Consider the following 24,669-nt stretch of genomic DNA (forward strand, 5'->3'; position numbering starts at 1 on the left):
CAACTTAAAAATTAGAAAAAAACTTAGGCGTGTATTTAGACAATTTAAAAATTTAAATTCGTGCAATCTTAACACATTTTAATAGTTTGGAAAATTTTTAAATATGGCTTTTCATGAATCTGTTGCTGCATACAGATTTATGAAATCCAAGCGTATATTTAAATATGTTTAAAATTTGCTATGAATATTTAAAATTTAAATTAAATAGGAAAAAACAGTGTCAATATCTACACTATCTAACAAAAAATCATTTTAAATTACTATTTTTTACCCCAAATAGGCAATTTTCTTAGGCAAGAAGAAAACCAGTAATTACAACTTTCCACCAAAGAAATAGTGAATTCTTACTCTTAAAAGTTGTTTAATGCTAAGTTTCTCCACTTGTGGAACCTCAGCTAATGATGACAAGTCAGTGTCAACTCCCAGAACCTTTATTTCATCATTGGCGTTTTTTGTGTTTGAAGAAGTGTCCTTGCAATACGATACTGGGAAAAATTAAAAACATATTAATATAAAAGTTATATTTTTTTAATATAAATATAGTAACACTAGAAGTTGTGTATTTTAATTTTTCGAAATATATCTATAAATTTTCCAAAAAATAACCCGGCCGAAAATATTTTTTAAACTAAAGTTTTGTTTTCCATACTGCTTTGTTGGGTTATAGGAATTTTTTAGCAGAAGATCTGTTTATAAGAAGTACAAATGCCATGCAACACCAGCAGTGGAATAAAAGATAACATGCTTAGAAACATGTTATAAAAAACTATGTATGTTAACTACATCTTTACAATGTAAGTTACATGTTTAGCAATTGATTTTTTTTTAATTTTAATTACGTGCTCATCCATTAGAGCCATGCTCTTTTATTGTCATTCTCACCTGCTCTGTTATCTTATCCATGTTGGTCTGCTGGGTTTGAGACAAAGGTTTAGGTTTGACCAACACAGGCTCCAGCCACTTAAACAAAGGAATGTTCAATAACTCATGCAATGTATCAAGGGGCATCACACCCCCATGGCCAAGCAAAGGTGAGATTATTGACAGCAGCCGTCCTGTGTCAATACTTGCCTCAATAAGGGAAATTTTCTTCTGGTTTATCTGGAAAATATAGAGCATATACTAGGTTGGGGAATGAGACACTTTTTCAGTGTATTTTTAGATCCCATTTGGTAGTAAACAAAGAACATTCAAAGAATTATAAAATTGCATCCTCATGACTCCCATATACTGTTGTTAATTAAAAAAAATTCGATCAGAATATTTTAATATCTTGTGCTAAAGGTGTCCCGTCTTCCCCACCCTACTATATATATAAACATGTTCGGACTTTTATCGTGACGTTTATAAATTGATTATTATTTTATGGCGACTTACCTTTTTCGCTGAAATTTTTATGTTTTTGTTGTGTATAAAGCAAGACGCTTTAGACATATTCAACGAATTAAAAAAAAAATTAAAAGTATCAATTCTTGGTAAAAATGGTAACAGTATGCCACAAATCCGTCGTTTCCCAAAAAAATTACAGTTACACGTACTTAGTAAGATATGGCTTCTTTCATTCATATTTTTATGTTTTTTATTTTGTATGAAATTAGACACTTCAATCATATTCAAAGAAATAAATAAATTTATTTTAAAATATCAATTCTTGGTAACAGAAAGCTACATATCAGTGAAATTTGTTTTTCCCAGTCAAAAAGTAAAGTCATGCTTTCGAAGATATGTGTTATTTTATTCATATTAAGATTTATGAAAAAAGATCATAACAGTATAACTGCAATTTAAATACATTCTATTGAAAAGTTTGACATAATATGATTACCAACCTCAGTGTGGACTTTTATTTCTGCAAAAACAGGGAGAATATCTTTGGAATAAATTTTTAAATCACTCGTGCAGTTTAGTTTCTTATTTATTATTGGAATCACGACTTCTTGTGTTCCAGTATGCTTGAAAATTGTTGCTTTGGTGAATGGTTGGCCACCATTTTCATTCGCCCATTCAATGATTCTTTCTGCGGTGCTGGAAAAAAACATCAATGTGTTCGTTAAATTCTTTTATTACACTTGCATATCTTTTAACTTATATTTTTTACAAACAAAGTTTTACAGAAACAAAGTTTGCAGTAAAAAAGTATGAGAAAAAAAGTATCGTAAAACAACAGCTGTTATACTAATACGTGATCTTGTATGTTATCTATACTTTTATAATACAAAATGAACATTAACAAATACAGTCTCTTAAAACAGTGGTAACAAACTTTTTTCTGACGCGACCCTAATTTTAAAAATAACTGCAAACGGTTGTTGTACGCGACCCCATTTTCTGCGAGATTCAGATAAAGTTAATTCAAATAATTTTAAAACACAGACAATTCTTATCAGTCTAAAGATTATACACAGCTGCAAAGACATCTTTCAAAAAAATCCTCTTAAAGGTGGCTGTACACAGTATCCGGCATGCGAATTCGCATGCAAAGTCGTATGCAAACCCATTTCTGAATTCCGCAAGCAGCAGCGAAATCCGGACAAAACGGACTAATTTCAGATACTGTGTACAGCCACCTTAAGAATGTTTTATCAATGTCACTGAATTTATGGTCAGTTGTGGTGACCCGGAATACGTTCAGGCGACCCCATTGAGGGTCGCGACCCACGTGTTGGGGACCACTGTCCTAAAATAACCAAGTATTCTATATGAGTTAGGACTTGGGTTCTATGACAGTACCAACTGAAGGACTTGGAAATTAGACTACAGTTGGCTGAGTTGGCTAAAGTAGTAAGGACTTTAAGTAAACTATATTAGAATGAGTGAATTATACCCTAGTTGCAAAATTGGAATTATAAAATGAAATTAACAACACTTACTCATTTGAAATTGAGCTGTGCTGAGAACCAGACATAAAAACTTGTGATTTAAGAAATTTTGCAACTAATTCCCTCAAACCTCTTGGTTGGTTGATGTCTGAAGCTGTAATAAGAAGGTTGATCATTAAACATTTAAAACAACCCACAAATTTTGATCCATATATATATGAACCACAGATGAAACAACGTTCAAATTATATCCCAATTATAAAATACTTCACTAAAATTTAAGCACAAGTTTAAATGTGTGTAAGGCAATGGCACATTTTTTGAACTTAGAATGCTCGCCTCTGAAAAAATAGAAATTCACACACAAATTAATATACATGTGTGAACTCATAAGCTGGCATAAGGTGTATAAACACCTGTCTTATAAAGACTGTTGTTTTTCGATCACGCAAAGATAAAGTAAGTTACATTTAAGACGATATGTGTTCACAGCTTTATAGTGACGCAACAAACATTGTGGGTGTATGTCCCTTGGACGAGACTGTTACAGCAATTTCTCCAACCCAGTTGTCATTTATGATTTGCCCAAATTGGCAGTGATATAATCACTAACAAAGTTACATAAGCAGGTACAAAGTATTTAAATAAAACACACATGCTGGCCAGCTGTAAATATGGTATGTTACTTGGTAAACTAAAACATTATCATGTTATACTTACCAACTTCAAATACACTTAACAGTTCAGGGTTGGTGGGCGCATTCATAATTAAAACAAGCAAGGCTGCCATTCGTAGCTCAATGGGTTTATTGCTGTTTTCAAACATTTGTCTAAGCTGTCTTCTCACCTGTTCAAAACCAAAAACTGTTAGTAGGTGTGTCCTTATGAAAGACACTTTACACACACTTCTACAGCCCAGTGATCACTGAATGGTTGTAAAAATGGCAGCCCATAAAAACTATGACCCATAAAGTTACAGTTTTGGTAACTTATGTATATAAAATATGAAATGCATTAAATTTTTAAAGTTGTCTTTTCACATTAAGATACAAAAGTGTCATTCACCTATTCATTCGTTTCAAACAAGTGATTTTTTTTCCCGATATGTAAATAGATATCATATAACCTTTTTGCATGGTAAAAAAGTTAATGCGAATAGCGATTCGCATTAACTCGTCATATGATCACTCGCTTACCGCGTTATTTTGCATGGTCATTGGTTTATGCGCGATCAACATTGAATTAGCTTATTTTAGCGCAATGTTGTTAAATCTAGTTTATAAAATAAGTTCTGATACTTTATGGTGCTATTACCAACTAAAAACTGTAAAAACAATACCCAAAAAAGATAAGGCTCTTAAAAGTGAAACTTTATACCACCATACTTTTCTTTACTGGCATAAAGCGAGTAACAACCAACGTTCTACAGATGATGGGCTTATGACGTTATGCGTGTTAACTTTGTTTTTGCCAGTACTTACGCGCATAAAAGTGACCATGCAAAAAGGGTAATAGTAATGTTTGAATTGCATTCATTCATGTAGTAAGCTGTATAAATTAAATTGTTGCCTGATTAGTTAAATTACCGGTGGAGATGTCATAACATGTTCGTTATTCATTGCTTGTATCGCAGCCAGTGCAATAGATGGTGGTGCATTGGAAGCGCAATCTGATAAGTCTGTCATTGCTTCCGGTAAGTCTTGCATAAGAGGGGAAAGAGATTTGATGGCATAAATTGCAATCTTTTCTGATTCATCGTCTGAAATATAAGCAATTTAGCGTGTTTATTTATGTAGTAATGTTTAATGTTTGATTTTCAGTGGGCTAGTTAAAAAAATATTTTTCCTTTAAAAGTATAAATCTATTTAAATATAAAAATTGTGGCTTTCAAATTCTTGGTGAGGTTTTAAAACTAAACGACGTGTGCACAAAACCCAGGTAAATATTTATTCTGCTTTAATAAAAAACTGTAAAAATTTAAACATGACTTTAAAAGTATATATTTACACATATTTTTGTATATTTTTGCAATTTTTTTTTTAACAAGTAATTCTATTTAGGTTTTGAAACTAAATGCTATCTAGTTAGGCATATAAGCAGCAAAAGCGATATGCAAACAGTAAAACCAAGGTGTATCTTTTTTTAATCAAAAGACTTCAGATTGGATTATACAATGTTACATTGCTTGTCTATGCATATTGTAAAGTATCATTACCTAGAGAGGACAGTGCACATTTGTTGGTTACAATGTTATGCAAGAACTCTCGACATTCATCCACTAGCTCAGGTGATGTCAATATAGATGGTGAAGTAATGTGATTGTTCACAAGCTTTCCCAGTGCAAGTACAGTCGAAGAATCCAGAATTTCAGTTGCATAATACTGCAAAAAGTTCTAGTTATAACTTAATTTTGGGCAATATTTTTTTACACATAGTTATCAACAGTATACAAAATGTCCCAAAAAATAATCTTTACTGCAAAACATTATGCAAAAATGAATGCATTTTTTTTAAGTGTTAAGGTTATTTGGAATTAATTGCATAAGGCTTACAAATATGCTGCAAATATTAAATTCAAATTTGAAACAACCTATTTGTTACGAGGTATTAAATTATAAAAATTTGATCTTCCTTTTGTAAATCGGTTTTAAGTACCATTTGTGATGTAACCGCATTAAAACATCTTTAATTTAAAAAAAACTTTTTTTCTGTATTGCAATGCAAATGTATTGACGAATAACCAATGTTTTTACATTTACTAATTCTTATCCTTGCGTTTTATCCTTGTGTTAAAACAACTGTCGTTACTGTTAGTTTCCATCTTTTTACTATGCTAATTTAATATGACATTTGTAAGTGTAATAAAATAATTAAAATATTGTTATATTGTAAACACTGTTAGGACAAATTTACATAAAGTAGGGTGGGGGAAGATAGGACCCCTTTTCATTTTATTTTCCCGTCCCATTTAGCAGTAAACAAAAAAATTCAAAGGATTATACAACTATATCCTTACAGTTCCTATAGACTGGTGTTGCTTGTTTAAAACACGGTCAGGATATTCGGATATTATGTGCTGAAGGTGTCCCATCTTCCCCCACACTACTATATAACAACTTAGAAAAAAGTGTCGACATAATAAAGAAACCCACCAACACACGTTGTACTGTCCCTTCTGTTGGGTGTTTTACACTTGCAAGAATATTTAGCAATTGTAACTTATGTTCGGGTGGGTAGATGGTTGAAGCTGTAGTTGGTAGCATAGAAGTAAATGCAGTTTGGCAACCAAGGTGTCGACTGCAATCTTCAACATTTTTGCACCATTTTGAATCCATGCAATCATTGAGCAGCAGAATCCATAGTTTCCTTTATGAATGAATGTAACAGATTTATACTTGTGTGGTGGTGCATTGACATAATAGAAGTGTCTTATTTTATAGGGGTTACCAAATGTGTAGCTTTGTGGGTGATCATGTTTAAATATTTTAGGCATGGCTGACAGTTTGTACAACCAATCAGAGACCACTGGATTAGACAAATTGTGGTTAAGCGCCTTGCCCTATGTCACATACACCTCCAAATGTGTCAAACCTTAGAACAATATTCTTTGGTCTAGACCCTAGATGCATGTGCTCTGTCCACTCGGCTGTAGTAAAAAACTTTAAACTTAAAGAAACATTTCTGTATGGGTGAGGTCTTAAACTAGCACATAACAATTTGCAAGAGTTGGTTTATTACCCATAAAGTTTCAATATGCCTATTTTTAACAGTAATTTTGCTTACAGTAATTGAGGTTGTTTGAATGATGGATATGTTGGTGATAATGTGTTCCATACTCCCATTATTGTTTGTGCATTCTGGTTAGCCATCCAAAGCTGCATCTTTGTATATTGCATTGTAACGTCTACATCCATTGCATTAAATATCTCATTGAGTGTGGCTACTGGATCAAATGTGGATTGTGATGTCATAATGCTCTCTGTCCACTGTGGGCTGTAGGTAAGGTCATCACCTTTGTAGTCGCGCTCAAACTGCGCTACAATACCTGGTGGATAAATACAATAATAGTATCATATCAATAACTGGATAGTAATGTAGGTCAATTTTACTTCGGTGAGGTTATACAGCAGGACAGGCCACTTGACTTGAGATTTAAGCCTGAATTGTCACATTTCCCTGATATTTATTGACCACTGGGTTAGAGCAAGTGTCATGTCCAATCACACATACACCTATCAGATTATGGCATCGAACCAGGTATGCTTCAGTTACAATGCAGCGGCATAACAACTCAGTTTACGCACCAAAATAATAAAATGGCTTACAAATAAGAATTTTTAAACACTGATGATCCAAGAATTGATAATCTACCATAAAAAAATATAAAGAATTCAGTTAAACCATCGTTTCAACTGCCATATGGTGAAACTTTGTTAAGTTCAATGTTGGGTTGAATAAATTATATGTCTAAATATTAACCAAAATATCAGTTCTCAGAAAACAAGTTATGCCTAATGGCAATCTCAGCCGAGAAATATATTCAAAACGTATATAAATACAAAACAGATTTGATAATGATCGTAATATAACTGACTTGGTGTTAACTTGTCCACTGATCGTGATCTGTATACTCTGTATAACACAAGATCTTGTTTCACTGTAGTTGACATGTGGTTCTGTAATGTATATAATAAATTGTTTTGTTCGGGGTATTTTGGGGGGGGAGGAAAGGCTGGGATTTAGGCCAGAATTGCCCCATTATCCCTTGTTTAGTGTTTGCTACAAAAGAAGAAGAGTGGGCCATGTGAAAACTGATCCATACTAAAAAATAAAGTTGATTGTATTAAATTGGGATTCAAAGTGTATGCTGCAAAACTTTTACAAAGTAGGTAAAGGTATAAGGTGATGCAAATAATGTAAAGTATGTTTTTAAAAATGTGGTGTGTTGCAAACAGATCAAGAGGATCCAAGTTTGCCATGATCCTTAAAATATGGTAAGACTAAATAAACAAAATCTATGAAAAGGTAACTATTTTAAAGTTAAACTGTGTTAAGCTTGTAAACTGTTTAGAATTCTTTCCTGTAAACGGTTGTTTAAAATAGTTTTCTATAAAAAAACATTCAAATTTGATTTTTGTAAAAAAAATTCAAAAATATTTCTAAAATAATACTACCTGAAGTCCAAACTTCTTTAACATAGGAACCTCATGAGTTTCAAAACACGAAGTTCTAACGATTCTTCTTCCTCTGTATAGTTGGTAGTTACAAGTTTGAGTTGCATCAGATGCCCCGAAGTGTTCTTCTAACTGTATAAAGTAAATTGTGTGTTTAATAAGGTAGGCCTATGAAAGTGTGCAAACAAAATACAAAAATAGAATATTAATTTTTCTACATTATTTTTTATTAGGGCTTCAAAATTTCATATATTATATATTTTTTTTAAATGCATTTAACAAATATAACTTATATATTTCTGTGTAAGAGGGCAATGAAAGTCTTTATAACAAAAGCCATAATAAAAAAATAATGTAAAAAAAATAATATTATATTTTTGTGTTTTGTAAGTCTTTATAACACAGATGTTCTGTTTCTGACACCTTATGCCCGTTTACAAGATATTAATTATAGCGTTTACCATAGCAGGTGTATCAAGTTTAAAAATTACGTTTTTGTTTTATTATTTATAAATCCAACATGTGAGTAATATAAATACTTGTGGCAATTTCTATTAACGTACCTGGTTTTGCAACAAGGTAAACAAAGATGAATCGCTCGCTCCTGTTATTCTAAGTGTTGACTTGCCGTTTTGTATCTGCGGCATTTGATGATCCCTTGCTGTTTTGGTAGTGGTAACATTTCTAGCTATTGCTATCCGTGTCTTTGTGTTAACAACAAGTTTGGTGTTGCCATACCCAAATATATTGGTGGTTGGTATCTGAATGTAACTTACTTTATCCTTATATATTAGTGTGGCCAGGGAAACGACAGTCGTTATAACACTGGTGTTTATACACCTCGTGCCAACTTACGAGTTACCATGTGTGTTACTTTGCCGGTGATTCTGGTAGACATTAAACAATCTATTGATTATAATTAATTTAACTATGTGAAATAGCTTAATGGGCAAACTCTAGTATATGTTTCCTGGCTTGTTATATACCTTACCCCTTATGGAATAGGATTGCTCAGAAAAATTGTAGTATGGGTACTGTTGTTAAACTTGTTGAAACCAAAGTTAGTATAGACCAAGTTAGGAAACGGATTGTAAAACAACGAGTCTTGTTATCCATTGTCTCGCGTCTATGACGTCATAGTCGCCACCATTACGGAGCCCACGGCATAGCATTTTATTATTGCTGGGTGCTGTTTTTCGTTTAAATATTGCGATTTTTAAAAAACCAAGCACTTCTGCGCGTAAAAATGGCTTTCTACTAATGTTATATCTTATCACAATAATAAACCTCACAAAAATAATCAACTTTTATTGAACACTCAATCGATTAAAAAGAAAAAAAACAGAAAATATCAAGTTTACTAACCAAAAACATAAAAGAACATGTTTAAAATATAAAAATACAAACAAAAACGCATAACATTACCATAAACTGGTGTATCTAGCTGCAGTTTTGCATGTAAATTGCCGTGATTTTACTTTTTGGCTCACAAACTTAACACGTATACCCGGCAACGAAACTTAAGGTATCTTTGTAAAATTTGCCTAATATCGAAGTGACATTGACGAAAACAATACTGAGTTACTATTTTTGGTCCTCTGCTTGAATTAATAAGCTACCTTTTCGGCGTTCCGGGTCTTTATGAAATCGGAAAACGCGAACACCTTATCTGCTAGTACTTAAGCAGTTTGGAGCTGCATGTCCGCTCATGTTGGATTATAAATGTAGTATATAATGGCTCTGTAGATTCGTAGGTATGATCATCTACTATTATGTAAACTAAGCTGATTGCTGCTAGTATTAATCGCCAATGTAAAGTACCCTGTTAAACCACACTGTACGGCGAAAACCAGTCAAAATATTAATTTACTCCACATTAATTCCTAGATTTTATATTATATTACAAGATTTATATTATAAATTATATTTTAAATGTTAAAACAACCGCTATACGTGTTTTCTAGCTTTGTATCGCTTACAAGAACTAAACAAACACATGCCGACCATGCATTTGTATAGGCGATTAACGCTCTGTGGGCTCCGTAATGGCGGACACGAGCGCCGTTTCCTAACTTGGTCTATACTAACTTTGGTTGAAACATCTCTTAATGACTAGGCTTAATTTTTTAAAGCAAATATTGTTGTGTTGAGTGTCTTGTACAGAAAACAGCATTATGGCAGCATGTAGATATGAATGAGTTTAACTTTCTTTATCCTTGCATGGCAGAAAAATATATACATATAGTAGGGTGGGGGCAGATGGAACACCTTTAACACCTATTGTCCAAATAGCCTGATCCATTTTAAAAAATTAACAACGGTCTGTGGAAGTCGTGAGGATACAGTTTTATAAGTCTTTGAATGTTCTTTGTTTACTACCAAATGGAAAGAGAAAAGTAAACGAAAAGGTGTTCCCTCTTCCCCCACCCTACCATATATAGCACTATATAATGATACAGTTGCAGTAGACTGCTACAGTGGACCCGAGGTACAGGGCAAAAAAAGGTTGGGGCCTATAACACATATATTCGTGCAAACATGAAATACTTACATCAACAACTTGCCGTAGTGGATATTTGATTCCATTATTCTTATACTTCAAAGACAATGTGGATAAAATTCCTTTTTTAATGTTGGCTACATCTGCAGGTTCGTTTTTATGAAGGAAAATTTTAAGGACCTGAAAAATAAATCACTTTTATATAAAAGGTATTTCAATCGGATAAAAAATAAATATGTCATGAAAGGAATTAGTTTAAAAGGTTTTATGAAGGAAAAAGTAATGTTTATGGTTTTATTAAAGGCACCTTGCTTTGTGCCTGGTTATGGTGAACAAAATGCATATTCATATATTGTATCCCATTCCTACTCCATTAAAAATTGCTACAGATAATGTTAATGAACAAAGTATCACCTCTCCAGCGTTGAAGTGGAAATACACGGGAAACCTTTGTAATGCATAAGCCAATTTCCTTGAGCGTGGTGACAAGTCTTCTGTATTTAACACAATGTCCTTTGAAGACACACCTTCGTGTAGCAAGCAGCCAGACAGCTGCATGCGTGCGGAACATGGTGCGAGGACGTTAAGAATGACACTAACACATCTGTGCAAGGACTAAACAGTTACCATCTATTGTGGTTGTATGTTTCCTGGGGCAAGACAATTAACCGCAATTGCTCCAACCCAGTGGTCACTAATGGGTTGTCAAAATTATCAGCCATACATAACAAATTCAAGGTGTATGAAACAGTACACCCCTGTTTTAACGACTGCCCTTTTTCCGCGACGCGAGGATAAAATAAGTTACATTTATTTATTCATACCATCTTTTTTAACCAATATTTATTTAAGTACTAATAAAAAGTAAAACAACCATTGATCATGTTTCTACAGTTTAATATCAGGGGCGCTACAAATTATGCGAATGTGCACGTTTGTAGGTATTTAGCACATAATCAAAGGAATCTACAAACCAATTTGGGGTTTTACTCATAGGGTAGTTCCCCCTAGCTCATAAAGATGCTATATATTTCGTTTTTAAAAAAATAAACGGCAATCTAATTCATAGCATATTTTTTACCTTAATCTGAATCCAGTTGTGTTTTGATTTGTGTCCGTGTGCTGTATATACCCATCGTAACTGTATCCGTAGTTTCGCCCGCTTTGTAAGCTTTGGACCGCTTTTAGTAGATATGTAGAAAAGCATTTAAAAATGATGCGGTTAAAACCGATTAGTTGTTTAGTATCAGTACTTACGTTGGCAATCGCCCCCTTGGTACGCAATCTTAACGCTTGAGGGAAAACCTGGGTTTCAAATATTAATTTTATATATATATATAAATAATATAGTTGGGTTATGTAAAATGGGACGTGTTTCATTATATTTGTTTGGCTTATTTGGTAGTAAACGAATTTTATAATGGCATAATTTCAAATTCTAGCCCTGCGACTATAAAATAGCGGTATTCTACCTTACACCATAAAATTATAAGGTATGGTAGAGTGGGGGGAGATGGGACACCTTTACACCTTTTTTAAACAATTACCGAGAAAAAAAAACACAAAAAGGACAAGAAAATAGAATAAAAAATGTCCTATCTTTTCCACCCCTATATATAGTAGGGCAGGGGGAGATGGAACACCTTTAGCACAAAATGTCAAAATATCCTGATGATGTTTTAAACAATTAACAACGGTCTATGGGAGTCGGAAGGATAATGTTTGATATTTTTTAAATGTTTATTTGTTTACTACCAAATGGGGCGAGAAAATAGAATGAAAAGGTGTTCCATCTTTCCCCACCCTACTATATATATTTCAGTGCAACAAAATAAAGAAACAATGCAACTTACGTAAAGCTTCTGCGGACGCTATTGCGAAAACAAGCAACACCCCGACTTTCCACAAGTCAACCATTCTATGTTTTCCTTTCAAGCAGCAGGAATGTGCTTTAAATACTACTGCACGCTTAAAGCCTGTATAGAATGCAATTGCTTCACCGTAAATTTGCAAAATGAAATTATACATCATAGCACGCGATTTAAGTATATGTTTTAACCGGAAACAGCGGCCAGGGCGAACTGGCGACATTGAGTAAAGAAACCATATTCCTACATGCGTCAGTGATGCTCGCATGTGTGTTTTACTTTGAGTCGTATGTTTTATCAAACAAATGTTAAGAAAAAATGAAGCAACACTGTTTTTATTGGTCGTGGTATAACGCAACTCAGCAGTTGCTCAGATTAAGTTGAAAGGAACAAATATTTACATTCATTCTTAATTACGTGTCAAGACGGTTCCACAAATATTGTCGAAGCCTACCTCAAAGCACACTCGATGAAAGAATGCACATTAATATGTCCAAATCAGAAATGAAACTGCGAAACCCGCTGCAGGTCTGAACGTTACGTGGTAAAATTAAAACCACTCGTTTAACCAATTTTTAATTTTTTATCTTATATAGTGATCCTATCACTGCGCTTTGGGGAATCATGAAATCTAAAGCATATATTTCCCCGTCAGCATATGACTGTTGTATTTTAATCACGATATGTTGCGGTTTTATAGTCAGCCATTTCGTCGCCATTGTTTGCCATGCGATCTGTATACGCTACGTAACATATTGAGCGCTGAAAAAGTCAAAAAAATGAATTTTGCTAAAAAAGTGTTACATATATAAATGTACAGTTAACAAGTACAGCAAAAGACGAAGTGTATTTATTTTGCCTACACAGTAGGGTGGGAGAAGATGGGACACCATTTCATCAATTTTTCTTGTCCCAGACCATGGTATTTGTTTAAATTTCGACCAGAATATTTAGATGTCATGTGCCGAGGTGTCCCATATTCCCCGACCCTTGCACCATATTATATGTTCAAAACGTTTAGGTATGTGTTATTGCCGCTGTAGGTTAACTGCGGACCGTACATGTTGTATTCGATTTTGCTTCCCTGCCATTTCTTTGTAAATCAGTAAATATAATATAGCAGAGTAAAATAGGAAACAAAACCAGGAAACTACAAAACTTTTCAAGGGAATAACTGCGACGTATATACATGAACGTTTTTCGACAACACAAACTCCTGCGTACAAGTAAACAAGTTGGGTGCTCACTATATTACATCGCAAAACTATATATGGCCATTTGTCTATCTGTTCTCGAACAATTTGTATTGGATTCCAACAGCTTTTTCGGATGCTTTTATAGACAATGTACATTAAGACATAATATGTACAAGTTACGATAGAAAAAATACTCCGAACAAGTAAGTTTATACTTTAACAATTATGAATGATTGAATGTAACTTTATCCCCGCGTGGCCGGAAAACGACAGTCGTTATAACAAGAGTGTTCTGTTTCATACACCTTGTGCCAGCTTGCGAGTTATACCATGTATGTTACTTTGTGGGTAATTTTTTTATTATGTTTGACTGATAACTTCGACAACCCATTAATTACCACTGGATTAGAGCAATTGCCGTTAAGTGTCTTGCTCAAGGACAAATACGCCCACAATGGTATAGCAGCGACGAGCCTTGAATCCATTCCTTCTGGGTTAAAGGCAGACGCGCTAAACACTTTGCCACGGCGTCGGTTAATCATACTGCATTAGTTTATGGTTTAAGAATCATACTGACAAATTTAAAAGGGCCGTTTAGCCCTTTATATCTTATAGCTGAATATGGGTCAGCATGCAAGTTGATTTGGTAAGGGTCTTCGCCATTGTATTCCCACCAAGAAGTATTACCATTTGCAGCGTAACCGCTTGGAGAGTCCCTGTCGTATGTTCGAAATTTTCCCTCACTGTAAGCGGAAAGCAAATCCGGTGCGGTAGAGTCTAAAACACGTGTAACATTCCAATATTACATAAGTGTAACTATGGCCGCATGAATAAATGTAACTTCTTTATTCTAGCGTGGTTGGCAACGACAGTCCTTATAACACGCAAGCTGTGTTTCTTACACTTGGTGCACACGATTTTCCAGAGTTATCTGCCATTAAGATAGAAAAAAATACATTTTTCTAAACCATACACTATTTCCCACCTCCAGTTGTATTGTATCCGCTCAAATTTATTATGAAATCACTTCCCATCAATCGAAAGTTGCTGTTTAAAAAAATAACTTTAAGAATGAATAAGTGTAACTTTTAGGTGGCGTGACGGGAAATAGAGTTTTCTCTTTTGTTTCACACAATTAATGCCCGCGATTACGACCTACAAACACGTAGCCTAAAGAACCTTATTTATTTTTTTGGTTCATGTTATGTGGCTGACAAAGTATTGATTAGTTATTGAAAATAATTTTTTTATATGATGGAATGTGTATTGATATATACCTGCAGTGGGGGAAGATGGGACACGTTTTCAGTTTATTTTCTCGTCCCATATTGGTATTAAACACAGAAAATTTAAAAAATTATAAAACTGTATCCTCACGGCTTTCATAGATCGTTGTTAATTATTTAAAACAGGATCAGAACGTTTATATATTATGTGCTAAAGGTGTCCCATCTTACCCCACCCCGCTACATGAATAAAACGCGAGGGTAAAATATATACCTGTACGAAGCGTATTTTAGTTCGTAATCTCTTGTGATCACAACCACGTAAAGCGTTGGAGGATCTACAACTGCTGTAAAGCTGGCCGCAACATTCATTCCTATAGAACAGTAATATAGTTTATTATGAAAAAAATCATGGACACCAAATTTAAATTTGTAAATGTGGTATACAGTTATAATTATGTACTGCGGAGATGGATGGGACCGCTTTAGTACATATTATCCCATATTTCCGAATCGTTTTAACAATAATTATCGCCGCTTTTTTAAAGTCATTATGGGGTAGTTCTGTAAATATTACATAATTCTGTTTACTATCAAAATGTGATGATGAAGGCGAATGAAACGCGTCCCTCCTTACTCTAACCTACCCACCTGACATGAATTCTTTATCTGAATCTCCGAATTTATTTTGGTAATCGGACCATGGACGCTTAAATCGAACAGAGCCGTCGTATCGCCGTAGAATAGGCTGTATCGAAAATAAAAACGATATGAAAACGAGGACAAGTAATATTATAGGAAATGTCTTACATAGACATATCTGCTTTGTGTTATCTCTTTGTAAAAGTCACAGTATATAAGCTCGGCACATTTCATCTTATTGATGACACTGGTTTTACGTTCGAACTGCGCTTGTTTAAGCTTTGGTGGGCAGAGAAACCGTGTACCTGTTTACAAGTTAAATTAACAACATACAGAAAAAGTGGCATTAAAAAATAGCCTATATAATGTATATATTTTTTATTGAATAACAGCGTAAAAGCATATACCGTATATATAGATTCTTTATAGAAGAACACACGTATATGCTGACATATCGCGTCCTCTTGGCTTAGGCTATATACCTCTATGCTTTCGGGGCAAACATGAATAAAAGTAACTTATTTTTAATCTTACGTGGCGGGGCAACGACAGTCGTTATCACACGGGTGTTCGGTTTTATACACTTAGTGCCCACTTGCACGTTACCACATATACCTTTGTGCGTGATTACTTTTTGGGCTTTTTCTACTTTTTAATATATAAGGTTAGCAACTTAGAGAACCCATAAGTGACAACTCTGTTAAAGCAACTGTCAATACATGCCTAAGAAAAAACAACAAAATGGTAGCATTGTTGAGTCTCGAACTTCACATTACCTTCAAGGGCTGCCCAGCTAACTACCATATGGCCATCAAGAATGTTCAAGTCATGGCGCGTCACATTAACTTGAAATCCCCAGGCAAAGGTATTTAAAACTTCAATGCTGAAAAGATTAGAATGACCGGTCGTGGATAGAACGGTGGCAGTTACACAGTACGGGTGTTCTGTTCTGCATAGCGTTGGCGTAAACGGTATCTCATGCACAAGATGCGGCGATCCATTGCCCTGGTATATCGTGTAGTTCCCTTGTATAACTTTAACTAAAAAGACATGCACACGTTAGGCTATGTATGGACAATGCGCCCTATATAAAGAGGTTCCCATTGTATGGACCTATACACGCGTATAAAATATTGAAATGTAAAATAGATACCACATATCATTCGATATTTCCGATTCAGGGCACTTTTAGAGTCGTAAAAGGTATATAATCTGTCAATATTCTCTGAGTACCATTAAATAGATAAAATTAAATTAAAAAAATAACATGAACCGCAATACCCTACGCCTAATGCAGAAATATGTATAATGTACTTACCTATCACTGCTGCAGGGGTTGATAAAAAGAACAAAAGGCAAAATACCTTTATTAAAGATATAGAATTATACGGTACCATGTTGTACTATTCTTATCTTACTATAATGCTGTATCTTTAAGCTTTAGAGCAACAAAACAGAGCATAGGCGTCACCATTAACTTGAAAATATAATATTTTCCTGCGTTATTCTTAGTACGTCGTTTTACACAAAGTTAAACGTAGGCCGACAAAATTTACGTAACTTCATCTTTCTGCTAAAACGCACTTGTATACACAAATGTCTAACTGGATTGGATGTCACAGAAGGTTCATTAGGATTGGAAAAACTTCTTTACCTGCATGCATAACTACTCATCTCAAAGTTAAGCATGCCGTTATATAACTTAAATGTAACTTACTTTAGCCTCGTGTGGCTGGAAAACGATATAGTCGTTATATTACGGTTGTTTAGTTTCATACACCCCGTGCCAGCTTAGCAGCTACCATGCATGTAACTTAGTATGTGATGGTTTCTTTTGTTTTTTTATATATGGCTGACGATTTGGACAACCAATTAGTGACCACTGGGTTGAAGCAATTGCCGTTAAGTGTCTTGCTTAAGGACACATACGCCCACAAAGGTTTTATCATATCTTGTCAAAACTTATCCTGTCAAAGCAGACATTTAACAACACCCAATATACTATAAAGATTTAAAATAGAAAATCTACGTATTCGATATACATTTCATACAAATACACTCTCTGAAATAACAAAGTACAAAAATAAAAGCAACATATTAAGCCTCAGAAATCACTGGTCCGCTGACTTTTGGTTTGTTTGGATTATTGTCAATCAGCCATTCAGCAAGCCACATCTGTTAAAAGGGAAAAACAAAAGAAAGAATGTAACATATTTGTCATAATTTGGTAAGGCAACGACAGTCGCCATAAAACGTATGTCCTGTTTTATACACCACGTCCTCACTTACGAGTTATCACATACGCAATTTTGTGAGCTGATAATTTAGAACCCATAAAGGACCAAAAGGTGAAGCATTTGATGCTCAGTAGCTTCACAATACACTCACAATAGTAGTAACGTCCAGCCCAGACGTCGTAACTTCTAGGCTAGAAACGACGCGGTAACTACTGTACCACAGGGTGCCGGAAATAAATAAAACACTAAAATTTCTGTTATTGTAAGTGGAAACTAGATATTTTAATTTGTTATTTGTAAAAACTAGAAAAACATGTCAAAATACATTTCTTTATCCAATTATTACATAAAAAGTTTGATTGGGCATTTTTAAATTGTAGGTTAAGTACATATACTGAATTTATTTTAAAAAAAGACAGAACTGCATTAGTTTCCATATATTTATTATATGTAGTAGGGTGGGAGAAGACAGGACACCTTTAGCACATAATATCCAAATAACCTGATCGTATTTTTAACACTTAACAACAGTCTGTTGGAGTCGTTAGGATACCGTTTTATAAAGCTTTGAATGTTTATTGTCTTCTACTAAATGGGACAACAAAATAGAACAAAAAAATGTCCCAGCTTCCCCACCCTACTCATATTTGCTGGACCTAATGTGGCCAGCCTTTTTGTCAGTCACTACTTTAGTGCATTTTGCATGGTTATATGGTTATAAGCAATTATTACCACAGGGTCTCCGGGCTTCTCTTTACAAAGTTGTGTCAATCCTTTTAACATTGTTGGATTTACTTCTTTCGCAAGATAATCTTTAGTTGCTTGTCCAACTGCTATTGGCTCAACAATGCCTACAAATCAGGAAACTTATTTATTACTTTTTTTTAATAATCAATTGTGTAACCAAAAAAATACCTTTTATAACTAGTGTAGTTTGAAGTGGTGTTTTGTAAAATGACATAATGTTTTATACTCCAGATGACACCCATATTCTGTTCTATATGAGTTCAGGCCTCAGGGGATATACAATTTTTGCCAGAGTTGGTATATTACATAACACCCTAATTTTATATGTTTAAAACTATGAAAACCCATTTACCGACTTTCAAGTTATGATGTGTGTAACTTAGTAGGTGATTGTTTTTCTGTATTTTTAGTATGATTGGCAATTTTGACAACCCTTAAGGAACCAATGTTACTTATTGGGAGCAATTGCAATTAAGTGTCTTGCACAAGGACCCATATGACTATCAGTGCCAAGCATTGAACTCGGTATCCTTCGTTTATGTTGGGAGCAACTAAGAATAGAACACTAAGGTACTGTGATAATAAAAAGGCTGCTTACTGTCATGAAACATAAATCGAATTTCTCGTTCTGCAGAATGAAAGCTGTCACTGCCATGGACTGCATTCCTGGTTTGGTCTTTACCATAAGTGTCACGTAGGCAACCAGGGTGTGTCTCTCTTGCCTGCAATTATGAAAGTTTATTTCATCTCTTTGGTCATGATAACGAAGAACAAGAGAGTTGACAAAAGCAAAAAGACGGGTAGTAACGGTAAAACAACAGTTGTTAAAACATGTTTATTAATAGAAGAAGAAAGATATAATGTTTTGAATAAAAGGCGTGACTGTTACACCCTACATGCGATAATTAGGCCATGTTTGTGTATTGAAACATAAACAAAGAATATAGATCTTTTGCTTGCAAAGTTGTAGTCACGCGCGTCAATTTCCTAAACATCTGGAATATGCGGAACTTACTTGCTCATTGACTAGGATATCATATGTGTTACTGGATATGTGCGGCGCAATGCCATATACACATTTTTCGCCGTGAATGCGCATCAGAAACTTGGCACTGTTTTTCTTACAGTTTTATGTAAAATACATATCGTTTTGATTCATATTTACAGCGTTTTCCTCAGCCAAGCAGCATGTTTATTATGAAATACTATAGTATCATAACATACATAGCCGCAAATCTTTTAGAATTCAGGGTAGGTTTGAATAGTTAAATGTGCAACAAGTTTAATGCCAATGTTTAAAGACTAATGTCAAGTAGAAACTTTTTGGGTAGGCACGCCTGTCACTTTAGGTTTGGCATCTATGATAACCTATAAGGCAAAAACTATTATACATATTTTGAAAGTAGTGAAACTAGGGATGCACATTACAGAATTTCGAATCCGTGAGATTCGAATCCTTTTGTATTCGAATCTAATTACGGGATTCGGTATTCTGTTTAATGACGTCATCACACGTCATCTTATAAACTATATTAACAATTTTTAAAACTTATTAATTTTGAAAAAAAAAAAAATTGTGTTTGTGGGACTTTCGAAGGTAAACGTTTCCCAACGTCTTTTCATAGCCTGCTATACGTTTTGTGACGCAAAAACTACCCAATAGTACAATTTTTAATCATTTTACAGCTCATGATCCAACAAGGCTACTATGAAAGAGTCAATAAACTGACTGAGGTGGCTAAAATTATTTTTTTCCTATGAATTTAAGGAGATTCGAAATTCTAGATTCGAAATTCTAGATTCGGAATTCTAGATTCCAAATAAAGTATTCTAGGATATCCTAGAATACCTAATTATTCTGTAATGTGCATCCCTAAGTGAAACCTATTTCACTGTTTTAAAAAGTAAAATAAACTATAAAGAAGTATATGGGAGCATCCAGTGGGTTTCAAACCCTGGTTGCCATTAGATTTGGTTAGGCTGTACTGTGGTTCTCTTTTTATTAAAGTTAAACTGTGTTTATTGTATGCTTAAAAGTTGTGTCAACTTTTGTTGGAAATTGGTTCAACTTTTGTTGGAAGTTTTGAAATAACTAGGCCTACTATGCGTTTGTCAGGCAACACCAAAAATTCATTAGTTTATGTGTAAAACCATCTACCTTGAATGGGTTGGTCGGCCCAATAAGCTCCCTCCATGAAGCAATAGATTTATTCTTAGCAAGAACAAACACAGTGATAGGTGCACTGCTCATGTAAGCAACTAAACTTGGGAAAAACATCTTTCCGTAATGTTCCACGTAAAAGTCACTTGCTTGTTCAGGAGAGAGATGAACTTTACGTTTCTGTAATATTTTAGAATTAATATGGTGTTGCTGGCACAGTGAATATCGAGCATTCCCGTAGTTCAGACGATAAACGTTTAAGGTTTCTCGCTACTTAGGTACCCCTATATTATCAAGCTGTTGAAATATACGGTGCCAGTGAAGAATCTCCCCCCCCCCCGCACCTTATTTGCTAACCACTAACCCCTAGGTTAGGGGGTTAAACCCCTAGGTTAGGGGGTTAGGTTATAGGGGTTAGTAGTTAGTGGTTATAGGGGTTAGTGGTTAGCAAATAAGGGGGGGGGGAGACTCTTCACTAGCAACAAATATAATACCTGAAGGATGGTGAATCCATTTCTCAAAATGATGTCTTCTATTTCAACCACTTTATCCATGGCATCTGGTTTGACGATCCCCAGTGTACGTTCTGTGTATATTTGTGGTGGATTCATTCTTGATTCTATGCTTTCTTCTGTTTCAACGTCGTCAATGCTCGAGCTACCACCGCTAATGCTGCTGTAATGTTATTTTATAAAAATAATGTGACCAATTGTTATAAATTCGGTATAAGGTAAATCTTTGGAAAAAGTCTACACAAATATGTGAAATAAAAAGTATGTTTGTTTTATTGCATACCACACAGTGTTAGAAACATTTATTAAAAATTAGAGAAAACGTTAACTTAAAAATCAAGTTTTTCTTTCCTAAACGATGAATATTTATAAAGTTTCTCTGGTTGCTATGCTTATCAATATTCCACCACATGCGGCGGTGTTATATATTTTATTTTTTACTGGGAAAAATGTTTATCTTCATAACATTTACAACAGACGTAAAACATATAGTTTCAGATATTGTTAGCTCCGCGTTTAAATTTATATTTGGTTCTGTTCATAGCATGAATAGATGCACAATATAAAAAATTAAGCGTGGTATGCAGAAAGTATAATCAAGACTGAAAGTTAACTTCAAATAAAGGGCTAAGTTTATTCACATTTTAATCCAAGCATTGATTGAATGCACCGATTAGAAAACTAGAAACTTGGAATTGGCATCACGGTGGTATAACATATATAATATAGTGGGGCGGGGTAAGATGGGCCATCTTTAGCACAAAGTATCTAAATATCCTTAACGTTTTTTAAACAGTTAACAACGATCTATGTGAGTCGTTAGAGTAGCCTACAGGTTTATAATTATTTGAATGTTCTTTGTTTATTACCAAATGGGACGCGAAAGTCCCATCTTCCCCACTATATACTATATGTTAAGCCGTTAGGGTATAAGATGATACATGGTTTCATTCCCTTAGTTTCATTTGGTAGTACACAACGAATATTTAAAGAATTATAGCCTAAAACTGTATCCTCATAACTCACGTTGTTCTTTGTTAAAATGTGATTAGAAAATATAGGATACATTTGTGATAAATAAATGTATACCAGATTATACCTCACAGTAACAATATGCATTTCGTGGCTTATTTACCTGCTTAGATCACTTGGTGGGCGGTCAGAATCCTGCGGATCTTGATGTAAAATATCGTCATCATCATTATCCATTAGAATAGGTGACATATTACTGCTGGTTGGTTTTATCGTAACAGGAAGTTTACCTAAACTGTGAAACCTGTATAGCAAAGCATTTTAAATCATATTTTTGTCGGTGGTTCTTTATAGGAACGCACTAACAGTAACCTCAGTTTTAACCCAACAAACTTATGGGTCTGTTAAAAAATCTGTTTTCGAAAAACGTTGGAACGAAGAAGATAAAGACGTTTCCTTTGTTCGTCTGTATCATTTCGTTGTCAAGCGTAATTCGAGACCGTATCGGGTTAACATAATTGAAACATCAAACACTTAATTGTTTCTTCACATGTATAGTTTCGGGGCATTGTTTGGTTAGAACTATTATTATCAATGGTTAAGAACTGTTGTAGGGTGGGGGAAGACGGGACACCTTTAGCACCTAATATACAAAATATGCTGGTCGTCTATACGAGTCGTGAGGATACGGTTTTATAATTATTTGAATGTTCTTTGTTCACGAGCAAATGGGACAAGAAAATATAATGCACAGGTGTCCCATCTTTCCCCAACCTACTACATAATTCAAACTGTGGATATATTTAGGAAACATTTTTCAGGATTTCGGCCTTGGCAACATTTTTTTTAGCGTGGCTTGCTTCGCAAAACACACATCTTCTATTTTAATATATAGTGTCCAATGTTTAGTAGGCTATGTCTATGACACTACACATGCGAGGAAATAAGTTTCATTCACTTTATCGTTTCGTTTGGTAGTAAAGAATAATTAGAATTAAGCTGTGTATAGATATTATGGGCCAACGACAGTCATTTGTCCGGCGCGACTGCTTCGAACTTGGAACGGAATAACAGAAATATGGAAACAACAATTTTCAATGAATTCTCATTTTATTTCGGTCAGAAAAAGAAGCCGAGAATCTTTCCACCGGTGTGTTTCCTTCGTGCTTCTTCATGATCCATAATTCCACAACTGGTGGTAAGGACAATGTAACTGTGAAAATAGGGTTGTTATTGAAGTGAAGTTAAGATATTCAATGTGTTATCATGGTTAATCTCAGCAGACAAATATGAAAAAATCGGACATTTTTCAAGATATTAAAGTTTGGCACAAACTGTAAGCCTTAGCATCAATAAAAAAACTATATTAACTGCAATAAACCAAACTACATTAACTGCAGTTATCAAATATTGCCTGAATGCCTGTGTTTAACATTAGTTTGTGGACAAGAAACAAAATTAAACTGTTGGGTTTTGCAGAACAAGTGGTAAAAACTGAATTTGTTCGATCAGATTGCAATGTTATCTTTCATATTATTCAGAGAGATTCCACGCATAAAACATCATATCGAACAAACATGAGTGATACTGATAACTAATCATTAATCAATGACGCTATGTTGCAGTTTTAATAAATGGTATGAAAAATAAAATTAAGACAAAGATACACTTTTATTAAAACTTAACTAAATTAAACCAAGGAACCCAAACTAAAATAACATAAATTAAAAATAGATTATAATATTAATAGCTATGTATAAATGGTTTCACTAATATAACGTTTCAGTAGCTAATATGACCACAGTCCACAGTAGATACACCATAAAATAAGACACCAAATCAGCCTTATTGAATTTTTTTGCTTACCCAAACTGTCTTGATGGCAAAAGGTTGGTGGTCCATTTTTCCAAATCACGAATAGCAACATCAAATCGTGGAGAAATGACACCACATTTGTTTAACCGACCGTTAAGCTCAACAACGATCTTTCCAGCTCTATGGTCATCAACAATGGTAAATTCGTTAATGTAACCTGTAAAAAAAATCACAACTTCAATTTTAAAAGGTTTGTACAGTATAAAAATAAGTAATTTAAGTTACAATTTAATACAAATAATACCTAAATTTAGGTTTTAAGTTTACATAATCTTCGGTCTTTCTACACATATTTTATCCACTGTTAATTATTGAAAGCACTTCAAACAAATATATAGCCTACATAACCAAAATTTGTAAAAGAATCTGCACACTGACCAACACGTAAGTCCCAGATAAAAAATTGACTGACAAATTATTAGATCAGTGTACATCTCTTTAGAGTTGACAGACTAAATCGGATGTGATTTAGGTTGCTTTTGTAATTCATTAATGCAATTAAAAGAGTATTACCAGTAGCAAGTGAAGTTTGTTACTATGACGTAATAAAGTTACTTAAATTACGTAATGCAAGCAAATTACAGCGATTAATCATTTTTTTGAAGCTTTATTATTTGATATATAAGTGCAAGAATTTTATCCAAAAAAATTATAAACCCGTTTTAACTGTTATCATTGGGGCCAAAGAAACAATCTAAGAGCAAAATTATTATTTAGTGGCCACGAACTGCAGGATGACA

The 24,669-nt window shown here is 34.1% G+C and overlaps 4 protein-coding genes across 5 annotated transcripts in view; all 4 read right to left on the reverse strand.

Annotated features, from left to right (window-relative positions):
* Positions 1–352: 352 nt before the first annotated feature.
* Positions 353–12,489, reverse strand: LOC108950130. The gene is made up of 17 exons (XM_018814955.2): positions 12,347–12,489; positions 11,751–11,798; positions 11,575–11,674; positions 10,908–11,097; positions 10,545–10,673; positions 8,557–8,754; positions 7,994–8,125; positions 7,414–7,495; positions 6,603–6,864; positions 5,972–6,185; positions 5,035–5,200; positions 4,406–4,578; positions 3,540–3,666; positions 2,871–2,973; positions 1,830–2,025; positions 883–1,101; positions 353–485 (listed from the first exon to the last, which is right to left on the reverse strand). Exons 1-17 carry the CDS (start codon positions 12,408–12,410, stop codon positions 432–434), a joined length of 2,457 nt encoding a protein of 818 aa, XP_018670500.2. The 5' UTR covers positions 12,411–12,489; the 3' UTR covers positions 353–431.
* Positions 12,490–13,995: 1,506 nt separating this feature from the next.
* Positions 13,996–17,259, reverse strand: LOC108950134 (ryncolin-4-like). Its single transcript, XM_026837778.1, has 7 exons — positions 16,744–17,259; positions 16,202–16,465; positions 15,594–15,730; positions 15,435–15,531; positions 15,058–15,157; positions 14,543–14,604; positions 13,996–14,334 (listed from the first exon to the last, which is right to left on the reverse strand). The coding sequence occupies exons 1-7, from the start codon at positions 16,820–16,822 to the stop codon at positions 14,111–14,113; spliced, it is 963 nt and encodes a 320-aa protein (XP_026693579.1). The 5' UTR covers positions 16,823–17,259; the 3' UTR covers positions 13,996–14,110.
* A 163-nt stretch (positions 17,260–17,422) lies between these two features.
* Positions 17,423–22,343, reverse strand: ci-ndk/dpy26 (radial spoke protein NDK/DPY26). The gene is made up of 6 exons (NM_001161489.1): positions 22,218–22,343; positions 21,065–21,245; positions 20,568–20,750; positions 19,008–19,131; positions 18,395–18,513; positions 17,423–17,600 (listed from the first exon to the last, which is right to left on the reverse strand). Exons 1-6 carry the CDS (start codon positions 22,304–22,306, stop codon positions 17,523–17,525), a joined length of 774 nt encoding a protein of 257 aa, NP_001154961.1. The 5' UTR covers positions 22,307–22,343; the 3' UTR covers positions 17,423–17,522.
* An 802-nt stretch (positions 22,344–23,145) lies between these two features.
* LOC100180346 (40S ribosomal protein S15Aa) overlaps positions 23,146–24,669 on the reverse strand; it is a 3,940-nt gene continuing 2,416 nt past the window's right edge. For both annotated transcript variants that reach the window (XM_009862629.3, XM_009862630.3), the window contains exons 3-4: positions 23,921–24,086; positions 23,146–23,267 (exon numbers count right to left, since the gene is read on the reverse strand). In XM_009862629.3, coding sequence (XP_009860931.1) covers positions 23,174–23,267; positions 23,921–24,086 — 260 coding nt within the window. In that variant the 3' untranslated portion in view covers positions 23,146–23,173. The remainder of the gene's footprint in view (positions 23,268–23,920; positions 24,087–24,669) is intronic.

This window comes from Ciona intestinalis, unplaced genomic scaffold (assembly GCF_000224145.3).
Source record: "Ciona intestinalis unplaced genomic scaffold, KH HT000016.2, whole genome shotgun sequence".
In the NCBI taxonomy this organism is placed as follows: domain Eukaryota; kingdom Metazoa; phylum Chordata; class Ascidiacea; order Phlebobranchia; family Cionidae; genus Ciona; species Ciona intestinalis.